Here is a 12,327-nt window from a genome sequence, read left to right as displayed (position 1 = left end):
ATTATAGGCATACCGTCAAAGGTAATTTATGCACCATTTTGATCCTAAAATTAAGGTGAACATGTTACAGTCTTGTTACATTTTGAATAACCTTGTAAAGTGCAACCGTCGTCATTTAATGGCCTATTCACAAGTTGTAAGGTGTAATTACATTGCTTTTTAAAAACATTTTGAGTTAAAAACTTGTTTAGATTTTAATTTAGATTCATGTAAAAAGATAAAGTATGAGCAAATAGCTATTGAGTACTGACCGAAATCATCATTGATTATTGCAGAATGATAAATGATATCATAAATTAGTTCTAGAGTATGTGATAGCATCAAACAGAAATATTGTAATTGGCTTTACTTGCATTTTTGTATATCTGCTGTAAACTGGAGTGTGTCATTTTGTGAGGGTTATCATTTGTCAGTCCATTTGTCTGTCTGTTACCAGTGTCATTTCTGCTCACTTACTCGAATTGTCGATCATCAACAGTTATCAAATTTTTTGAATGGCTTGCACTTGGGGTAACAAAGAATTGTTGGCAAAACCATGAAATTTCAATGCCATAAAAATGAATGAATTTGCAGTATTTTTAATGAGTATGTTCTTCTGGGGCTTGAAATTGTTAGCTTATGATATTTGCATGGTGTCAGTGATGGAATAAGTTCAGCGAAGAGACAGGTTGATGTCTGTATTGTTTTAAAACGAAAATTGCATCACTTCATATAATTTTGAACCATTTCAAGCTTAAAGCATGTTATTAAAAGGTGGAGGCAGGCTGTAGGGCAAATCACAGTCTAAAAAGAATCACAAATATAGCAACAGGTTTGCTTTTTGATTGACTAGAATAATTTATTCTTTAGATCAGAGCCATATGTTTTTTGTCTTTTCTTTTTTTTTGAAGAATGTTGATATATTTAGGTTAACTGTGTTGGTCTCCTGCATTCATAAGAACATTTCTTTATATAAATGGTTGCAAGAGAATTTGTGAAGACTGAAGAGACTGAAAAACTGGAGAGACCAGAGACTGTATGTGCACACCTGACCTCTGTTGACTTCTCTGACCTCCTTTCATCAAATAATCTCAAGGGAGGTAATTAGCCAACTTTTGAAGTGACTGGTCTTCAGGCATCATGGGTGATGAAAGGTTTGAACCCAGCAGGAGAATTGCAGCAGAAAAAAAAAAAGAGTTAATAATCTTATTAGTTTGAATTCTGGTGTTTAAATGGTAGATTTAACCAGACATAATTAGATTGGCAGGTAGCAGAGGTCAAGTACAGGTAAATTGTGAGGTACAAAGATGGCTCCATATTTTATCTGAGTGAAGGTTAATTAAAGAATTGTATTGCTGTGTACATATCTGCTTACAGGGTCAGACTGCAAGGAGTGATTTCAAATGGTTTTTTTAAAAATAACCTTCATTAATAAAAGAGCACATGTATTTGTTGAAGTAGAGCAGTAAGACATGTATTTTGGGGATGAAATCACATTAAGTCTTTTTTTGAGACTGTTCATTAAAATAAAATATTAAATAAGTGACTTAGTAATCAGAAAAGTGATCTTATTTTCTTAAAAAAAATTTGTGATGCAGACCAGGAATGAAACTTTAAGTCTGTAATCTGTAAGCTGTACATATCTGAAGAAACTTTTCTAATGGCATTGTTAGATCTAAATGAGCTACATACTACATTATCTACATAGAATAATAGCTTTTCACCACAGAGACTAATTTGATGTAAATATTGAATGAAGAATCCAGCCTGCTAGGAAAGATTATTCCAGCCATGCCTGATGATATAAACACCACTTGAGTGAAACAAAGAACATCTTTGATAAACTCAAGGCTTGTGTACAGTCTGTACCAGGATTACATGGATCTCATCATAGCCATCAAAATCCTTTTTTTAGCATCAGTTGAGAACAGCCATTATGTTGTATTACTTACTGTCTGTACTTGCTGTTAAGTTTAGTTAAACTACAAACAACAAAGATATTGATCTGCCATAGCATAATGCGCCAGCAGGTCTGGGTCTGTGCAGTTTGCAGTTGGACTCGCCTTATAAGCAAGTAACGATGATACTTATAGTTCTCAGTATACCATTGTCAATGTTATGACATGGGCATACTCATTAAATTGATCAGAATATTTTTGTATGATTGATATTTAATTTATTTTACTTGAATTTAGTTCTGAGCACATGAGAGCCAATTATAATGCAAGTTAATTTTTTTTTAAAATACACGTTAATGCATTACCTGGGCACCTTTCTCATTAAATTCTAACTTTTATGACTCTTGTATATAGCATCATAAAGGATGGGGCTTCTCATATGTAATTTACCTGTGTATACAGTTGTGAATAGTAGAGACCCAAATCTGCTTCAGCAGAGTATACAGGTAGATCAGGATCTCATGGCGGCAAGCTATGGTCTCAAGACATAGGTGAAAATCCATTAAGCGCTCATTGCTTTTGCCTGTGACAAGATTTCCTGGTATTTGTTACGAACATGCATTAAAAAAAAATGTCATTAACAACACTTTGGAAGGAACTTCTTACACAGCAATAAAAGTGTCCGTTTTTATTGATCAACAAGTCTCATTGTTTGGAAGAGAAACTATATTGGTTTATTCAGTGGAGAAAGTTTTACTCAAAGTCGCGATAATTATTTAAGCAGGTTTATACATGTTTATTAGACATGAAGAAGTCTCTGACAGTGATGGGTGAAAAAGAGCGTAGTGGATTTTTACCTGTGGCTTGCGACGACGATGATCAGAATGCCTGAATATACAGATCACCAGAAAATGGAAGTAGAGCAATGGTGTAGACACGGAACTCTCGTGTATTATCTGGAGTAGGACAAGGCATAGATGTGATTGATCTACAAACCCAGTTACTTCGAATTTGTAGTAGAACATGTGCCAGGGGACTTAATTAGTTTAATAATGGTCTCATATCCTTAAGCCATGTCATGTACAGCTGATCTAGGTCTGTACTGGTCACATCTAGGTCTGTACTAGTCACAACTGGTCACAGCTGGCTTTGTTTAGTGTTTTATGGGGCAGATAGAGTAATGTGCCTTGCCCAAAGACACACCATCATAGCCAGTTGGGGCTGATCCAGCACTGGGAATTGAACCTTGTACTCTAATGGTTATGAGCCTTATCTGCTGAACTATTACAGTTTATGTGTTGTACGTGTATTGTGAATGATCAGAGATTGGTAGGCTTCCACTTGGAGCATTTTAATGTGTTGACTGTAACTCACAGTGCTTACAACAAAGTTTGATTGATTTACATGATTATTGATAAACAAGATTCCAGCTGATGAGGGAAAGCATTCCAAGATGGATCTGGATGGAAAACCCCTAAAATGATGGATCTGGATGGAAATCCCCTAAAATGATGGATCTGGATGAAAATCCCCTAAAATGATGGATTTGGATGGAAATCCCCTAAAATGATTGATTTGGATGGAAATCCCCTAAAATGATTGATCTGGATGGAAATCCCCTAAAATGATGGATCTGGATGGAAATCCCCTAAAATGATTTATATTGAATTTTAAATCAGAATAAGGACATTCAGATTAAGAATCAGTTCATTGTTTGAAAAACTTTTTTTTAAACCATATTAAAACACCTTATAATGTTCTCTTTCATGTAAAGGTCTAAAATAAGTAATTTTGTATTGGTGTTGTACCTACAACCGGCCTGGGAATTATCAGGATGGTTTATTTATACTGCCACATTTTAATACAGTCAAAACCTGTGAAACATGTCTGTTTATTTGTTTGCCTCCAAATAGATTGATGGAATGAAGACATAGGTAGCCTTTTGGTGTGGAAGACCTTTGATGGATATTTTTACAAATTTGCAAGGACTGCAACTTTTCTAGTCTTAACATTGCTCCAATTTACTGCTGTTTGTTACAAAAAGGAGGTAATATACAAGGACCTGTTTGTGTTTATTAATATACAAAGACCTGTTTGTGTTTACTTTGTTACTCATCTTTATCTATAATAACAAGCATCAATCATGGTATTTTAGCACCAATGAAGTTCTTTGAGTAAATGAAGCATATATTACAAAATGTTTGCTTATTGCTTATTGGCAACATGTAGATCAAAGATATTACAGTGAAAATTATTTTTAAACTATTATTTTCCAGGCCAAATTTGCTTTAGATTTATGATTTGTAAATTGTTTTGATCTGCAAAATGTCTATACCTTGTGAAAGGTGTGAACTGAGATTGGTACAGCACTTTGACATTAAAACTATTTGTAAAAGATGTAAACTGTTATTAGCACCTGGACATTCTAACACTTTGTAAAAGGTGTAAACTGTGATTAGCACCTGGACATTATAACACTTGTGAAAGGTGTGAACTGAGATTCATACAGCATATGGACATTATAACACTTTGTGAGAGGTGTGAACGTGATTAGCACCTGGACATTATAACACTTTGTGAAAGGCATGATTAGCACAGCACCTTCACATTAAACACTTTGTAAAAGGTGTAAACTATGATTAGCATCTGGACATTATGACACTTTGTAAAAGGTGTAAACTGTGATTATCACCTGGACATTATAACACTTGTGAAAGGCATGATTAGCACAGCACCTTCACATTAAACACTTTGTAAAAGGTGTAAACTATGATTAGCATCTGGACATTATGACACTTTGTAAAATGTGTAAACTGTGATTATCACCTGGACATTATAACACTTGTGAAAGGTGTGAACTGTGATTCATACAGCACTTTGACATTATTACACTTTGTGATGTGACCTGTGATTTGTACAATACCTAAACATTTTATAACACTGTCAAAGGTGTGAACTGTGATTTGTACAGCATCTACACATTATAACACTTTTGTGAAAGGGGTGAGCTGTGATTAATACACAACTTTGATATTATACTATTTTGTGAAAGGTGTAATTAGTACAGTACTTTGACATTATAACACTTTGTGAAAGGTGTAATTAGTACAGTACTTTGACATTATAACACATTGTGAAAGGTGTAATTAGTACAGTACTTTGACATTATAACACTTTGTGAAAGGTGTAATTAGTACAGTACTTTGACATTATAACACTTTGTGAAAGGCGTAATTAGTACAGTACTTTGACATTGTAACACATTGTGAAAGGCATAATTAGTACAGTACTTTGACATTGTAACACTTTGTGAAAGGCGTAATTAGTACAGTCCTTTGACATTGTAACACTTTGTGAAAGGCGTAATTAGTACAGTACTTTGACATTGTAACACTTTGTGAAAGGTGTAATTAGTACAGTACTTTGACATTATAACACTTTGTGAAAGGTGTAATTAGTACAGTACTTTGTCATTATAACACTTTGTGAAAGGTATAATTAGTACAGAACTTTGACATTATAACACTTTGTGAAAGGTATAATTAGTACAGTACTTTGACATTATAACACTTTGTGAAGGGTATAATTAGTACAGTACTTTGAAATTATAACACTTTTGTGAAAGGCGTAATTAGTACAGTACTTTGACATTATAACACTTTGTGAAAGGCGTAATTAGTACAGTACTTTGACATTATAACACTTTGTGAAAGGCGTAATTAGTACAGTACTTTGACATTGTAACACTTTGTGAAAGGCGTAATTAGTACAGTACTTTGACATTGTAACACTTTGTGAAAGGCGTAATTAGTACAGTACTTTGACATTGTAACACTTTGTGAAAGGCGTAATTAGTACAGTACTTTGACATTGTAACACTTTGTGAAAGGCGTAATTAGTACAGTACTTTGACATTGTAACACTTTGTGAAAGGCATAATTAGTACAGTCCTTTGACATTGTAACACTTTGTGAAAGGCGTAATTAGTACAGTCCTTTGACATTGTAACATTTTGTGAAAGGTGTAATTAGTACAGTACTTTGTCATTATAACACTTTGTGAAAGGTGTAATTAGTACAGTACTTTGACATTATAATATTTATTTGAGCCTTATAGCAAGATCACCGTATAATGTAGTTTTCTGGTCGGTCTTACTACTACTACAAAGAACAGGGCGACCCACCGCCACCATTATAATGAGGGAGCACAGTGTTGGTGTGCCTATTTTATTCACATGATGTTTTCTCAGAGTAAATTTAGATCTTCCTTTGAGCTTTTGCTTCTTGACTGACAAAAAAAATTGGAAAACTTGGTACATGGTAAGGATATAGTTCTGTCTTGGCCTGTGTTGAACAGCTGTTCCCTCTTTTTTTCTTTTCTGTGTGGATTAGACTGTAATCTGAATTTAGTTGCACAAATGTACCATAACTCTCCTAATATATGTTTTGTTTTACTATATTTATATTGATTCAGATTGTACATTTGTAAGAAAACAAAACAAGTTGGGATCATTAGGTAAATTAGAGTACAAGTCACTGATTACACTAAAACACTTTTGATACAGATTAGCAGGTGCTCTTGTTATTTTTTTGAGCACATCTAGATTCTTTCATATGCAGACACTAGTAGATTTGTATGTGCAGTAGATAATGTAGATAATGTACCTAGGTATGGGCAGATTTTCCTTCCTATCAAAGTTGCCTTTATTTCAGTACATGGATGATTGACGTTATCTTAGACTGGCAAAGAGGAATTTGGCTGAATGTGTTTAGGGAAAATTAAGAATCCTTAATTTACCAGTCTGTTTAAAAAGAAATTTTAACTACGCCACCGCTACTTGAATTGTGAGACACCAATTTTAATTCAAAGTTGGTTCTTAAAAGATTTAGTTTGTGTTACATTTTTTAACATCTTATGTCACTCTGATCCCAGATTAAAAGCAAGCGATAAGGGGTCAGTTATTGTTGACCTCTCCCCCACAAAAAAAAATGAAAAAAAATGGGGTGGGTAGATTGTATATTTTGTCCTGGTATTTTGTAGTTGACACTTATGACGGGTGAGTGGTGACTAATTATATCAAATAAAGATACGTGTATTTCCTGAGGATAATTCAGATTATTTAAATTCCAAATATACCTTAATAGTTACCCACCCTTGCAGTTCCAAATAATTCATTTTGTTTACAAAGATCTGAATGATCGGTATTGTAATTTAAATGAAATTAGTGACAAGAAGCCTTGTATGAAAATTGATCCCAGAGAAAAACACAGTGATACTTTGTTCCAGGTTAAAGTCAGTGCATATATGCTCCTGACAGATTTTTCCAGCAAGGGTATTTTTTTACAGTGCAAGTCACTGAATTGTGATGCAAAGTATCAAGTTTCTCACTGTCGTCCTCGGCCTTTTCACACAATTACTTCTATTTGGTTATGTTGGAATTCTAGATGTCAGGTAATATACACAAGGTAAATTGTCCCCAGCTATCAGTGACTTAGAGTCTGACTAAATGAATTTGTTGGTTACTGATTCATTTACGCTTATCTTGGTAAACTAAATTTGTATGACTGGGAGTCAGATTAGCCTGCTCATAATGCCTGGTGTCTGTCAGTTATTTTACCGTATGTACTATGCAGAACATAGTGATGTGGTGGTATCACACTACATATTACCATGTATACAACTGTCACGATTGCCGGAAGAAAAAAATTAAAACACAAAATTCCTTATTTTGCATCATCACAATGATCAATAAGATGAGGAATTTGTTGTTGTAGGCCATATAATACATTTTTGCCAGCACTAATCTTTTGTGAAATTTTCAGAATATAAGAAAGAAGTTTCAAGTAAGCTGTCAGTACGTTGAGGTCATCCAGGGATTAGCATCTTTAATGAAATATAACACTCGCATGATAATGATGATAAGTCCATCCACTAGTTTTACAAAATTTTGTCAAATTTTCATATTGTTTAAGAAATCTTTAACAAATGACAATTCCCAATCCTTTCTGCCACCTTTTCAAAGCTTTTGCATGGTAATTGGTTTTCTTTTATGGGATAAATTCTGTAAGAGCCATCTTCATTGAGCAGATGATATAGCCAGGTTTTGAGATGGCGGTTGCTTAAGGAATACAGGTTGATTTTGTAGGTGATTTCATGTTAAGGATCTTAAAAAGTTTGGCTGTAGTAGATCAGTCATTGCTGTGCAAGGGTGACCATAGTCATGATATAATTGCTGTTCATAATATAGGCTGCTGGATACACACTACAACTTCATTTATCTATAAAGTACAACTTTGCTTAGCTTTAACTTGAAGATGCTGAATGACTTAGATCAGTGGTCCTTTTTGGGCAGTAAACCAGTTTATTTATGTTGACCTCAGTGACCCACTCAAAACGGCATGGCCACCCAGTTTTGGGTCACAAACCATCATCATGGAACCACTGTGTAGATAAATCTGACCTGTTCCATGATTATAATCTGTAACATCTTCAATTTGTTTCAGTTTCGGTTATTATAAAATTCTTACAGTGAAATCATATGTCCACAAATTCACAGAATTTATTCAAACAATGGGTCATCTGCTTTGGTACCTTGGTAGTGATGTAAAAAACAGGATCTTTGTTTTGGATAATTGACTTTAAGACGAAAGATTTTCCACTCTACTCTCTCTTTAAAGTTTTTAATTTCAGATACATATAGTTTATATTGCTAATGCAAACTGTTCCACGGGGCCCCGAGTGGCCAAGTGGTCTAAAGCGCTCACCGTTCCGGATCACTGTCATCTCACCTCTGTTTGCGTGGGTTCGAGTCCAAGGCTTGGCTAGCGTGGGTACGTGGGAAAGCCTGCCAGTAGCTTCTCATGGGTTGGTGGTTTTTCCCTGGGTTTTCCTGGGTTCTTCCTCCACCAGTTATACTGGCCGCCATGTATAGCCTATCTTGTGCTGAAAAATGGCGTAAAACCCTAGAACAACAACAAAAAGCAAACTGTTCCTGTGAACATTGTCAGATCATTCCAGGTGTTGGATAAACCTGATAGGTCATTGAAAGTTGGATAATGGAAAAGAGACTGTACCTTGACTTAATTTCTACAGGTGAAATAGATCTTATTTATATGTTACATTATGTTATTTAACCAGCTAATATTTCCTGGTAGTAATGAAATGTATACCATGCTGTTTGGGTTGACATTTCAGCTCCAGTTTGTTTTTGTTTGAGGAGATAACTGGTTTTTATGTATTGATGATTTAGTTGGGTATAATAACTATTTCTGAATGCAAATTAGGTAAGATATTGGGGAGACCCAGATTTGTGGGGTCTAGAATTTCTTAGATCAACTTAATTCACGCTCTTGTGGGGTCTGACAGAGAAGATTTCATCAAGCATAAATGAACTTGAAAAGTTGACAGTGTATGTAAGCTCAGGCTGGGCAGATAGAAATAAGCAATATGCAGCTGGGTAAGTTCATTGTATGGGCTTGTAGGTGATGTTAATATTATTCTGATCTTTTATTTCACATGTGAATGCATTTGAACAACTTGGGTCCTGCAAGAGCATTTAATTGATGTCCGGCTGAAAATATGATGTAAATAAAATGCAGTTAACTGGTGCATCATAAATCAATTTACATGTATTTTAGTTTATTCTTGTGAAGAAAATTATATATGAACTGTAGCTGAACTGGACCATCACAAATCAATGACCTTTTAATTTGCAGATAGGGTGTGGGGATGTGATTTTTGGAAAAATGTCTAGCCTGCAAATAGCTTTATTTTTTTAATTCTTATCAGATATATAACAAATGAAATGGTTGATTCCTTGATAAGGACTGTTTACCTTACTGTTATTGTCCCAGTCAGGGGCATAGCTAGTTATACTCTACTGCTATTACCCCAGTCAGGGGCTTAACTAGTAATACCCTACTGTTATTGCCCCTGTCAGGGGCATGGCAATTCATACTCTATTTCTGTTGCCCCAGTCAGGGAGATGGCTAGTCATACTATACTGTTATTGCTCCAGTCAGGGGCATAGTTAGTCATAGCCTTATGCTGTTGCCTCAGTCAGGGGCATAGCTAGTCATGATCTGCTGTAATGGCTCCAGACAGGGACATTGCATTTCCTACTCCAGTTTTAATGCCCCAGTCAAGGGCATAGCTAGTCATACTCCACTATTAATGCCCCAGACAAGGGCATAGCTAACGGCAATCTACTGTTAATGCCCCAGACAAGGGCATAGCTGGTCATACTCCACTGTTAATGCCCCAGACAAGGGCATAGCTGGTCATACTCCACTGTTAATGCCCCAGACAAGGGCATAGCTAGCTGTAATCTACTGTTAATGCCCCAGACAAGGGCATAGCTGGTCATACTCCACTGTTAATGCCCCAGACAAGGGCATAGCTAGCTGTAATCTACTGTTAATGCCCCAGACAAGGGCATAGCTGGTCATACTCCTCTGTTATTGCCCCAGACAAGGGCATAGCTGGTCATACTCCACTGTTAATGCCCCAGACAAGGGCATAGCTAGTCGTAATCTACTGTTATTGCCTCAGACAAGGGCATAGCTAATCGTAATCTACTGTTATTGCCCCATTCAAGGGCATAGCTAATCGTAATCTACTGTTATTGCCCCAGTCAAGGGCATGGCTAGTCATACTCCACTGTTATTGCCCCAGACAAGGGCATAGCTAATCGTAATCTACTGTTATTGCCCCAGTCAAGGGCATAGCTAGTCATACTCCACTGTTATTACCCCAGACAAGGGCATAGCTAGTCGTAATCTACTGTTAATGCCCCAGACAAGGGCATAGCTAATCGTAATCTACTGTTATTGCCCCAGTCAAGGGCATAGCTAGTCATACTCCACTGTTATTGCCCCAGACAAGGGCATAGCTAGTCGTAATCTACTGTTAATGACCCAGACAAGGGCATAGCTAATCGTAATCTACTGTTATTGCCCCAGACAAGGGCATAGCTAGTCATACTCCACTGTTATTGCCCCAGTCAAGAACAAAGCTAGTCGTACTCATTTACTTACATGGGAGCATATATTTTGCTAACATTTTTAAAGGAAGCATGCTTCCAAATGCCCATGTATGCTCTCTGCCCTATTTACACCACTCTGTACACATCAAATGGCCGATTTACACCACTCTGTACACATCATAATGCCCTATTTAAACCACTCTGTTTTGTGAATATCTTATTATTTTGTGAGTAGAAATAAAGAACAAGTAATCATCAGCAGTAGTTGTAATTGTAGTCTTTAAACAACTGTGCCACAATCGTTAGGAAGAAGTCTTAAATGGCTTTGAAGAGTTTTGTTTAGTTATTTTTCCAAATTATTTTCATTGAATTTTTCTTATACAAATTTACCACTATCACAAAATACCTTTGCACATTCAAATGATGATCAAGCCACCTTTAAAATTTCTCAAGTTCTGCAACTTTTGAGCCCTAGATGTCCACATTTTTACATAGATTTTAATCGGCCAACCTCCTCACAGATTCCTATTCTTACATTGACAAAATGAGCTTTACAGAGTGCTCTGTCGAAATTGAGTGAATAATAAATTTTGCTTGTATATTTGACACATGATGTAATATTCCTATATAATTTTCTTGAATCTAATGAGATCATTTTCATTTTCAGGTGAATGCAACGGATCCTGATTGTGGAGTGAATGGACTTATTCATTATTACATATCCAACGATACTGATTACCCAGATACTTTCTCCCTTGACCCCACCAGCGGCAAGCTGTGTATAAAAAAGCCACTTGATTATGAACAAGTGCAAATTTATGACTTTCCTGTCATTGCTGTGGATGTTGGTAAGACTTTCAAATTGATCTTTTTGTTTGAGAACAATAAATGTAGCTTTCACTTTTTTCATTAATAAATTTCCTCACTCTGAAACTTGGAGTCCCCTAAAGGGCTTCATCACTGTCAGATTGCTGGGAGATTTTTATGTTGGTAATGGATGGGTGTTGCTTTTACACTGACCAAAGTTTAATGTGAGTGTTATATCACTCTGATTTTTTTTATATATAGCTTTTTAGTTATTTTAACAGCAAGCTTGACAATACTAAAATAGCAATAATCAGTATTTTCACTGGTTAAGAAATATATGAATTCGGTATAATTTATGAATCAAAACTTTACAGAAAAGGAATGTTTACTTTACTGTCCAGTTGCCATGGAAACAATCTCAGTATTATTCTTCAAATTACTCTTTTTACAATATTTGCAATTATTTTTTGTCTCAGGTTGGAAATTAAGCATTATACAGATGTTTACTTTTATAAGCATTTTATGTACATGAAATAGACGTCTGAAACAGAAACAAAGTAAGGCATTGTAACCTATTTTTTTAATATACTGTGTTTGAACTTAGTACTTGCACTGTGTACTTAATAGATTATTATTTGACTAAATGTGGTGTTTGCCAAA

At 35.4% G+C, this 12,327-nt stretch overlaps 1 protein-coding gene across 2 annotated transcripts in view; it reads left to right on the top strand.

The window, feature by feature from the left end:
- The window catches only part of LOC149800251 (protein dachsous-like), a 182,263-nt gene that overhangs the window by 115,878 nt on the left and 54,058 nt on the right, over positions 1-12,327 (top strand). For both annotated transcript variants that reach the window (XM_089959835.1, XM_089959834.1), the window contains exon 2: positions 11,528-11,708. In XM_089959835.1, the coding sequence (XP_089815961.1) occupies positions 11,528-11,708 (181 nt within the window). The remainder of the gene's footprint in view (positions 1-11,527; positions 11,709-12,327) is intronic.

Source organism: Sinohyriopsis cumingii, chromosome 5 (assembly GCF_028554795.1).
Source record: "Sinohyriopsis cumingii isolate HCF-2022 chromosome 5, ASM2855479v2, whole genome shotgun sequence".
Taxonomy (NCBI): domain Eukaryota; kingdom Metazoa; phylum Mollusca; class Bivalvia; order Unionida; family Unionidae; genus Sinohyriopsis; species Sinohyriopsis cumingii.
The sequence above is the reverse complement of the archived record's forward strand: the minus strand, read 5'-3'. Positions and strand labels throughout refer to the sequence as shown.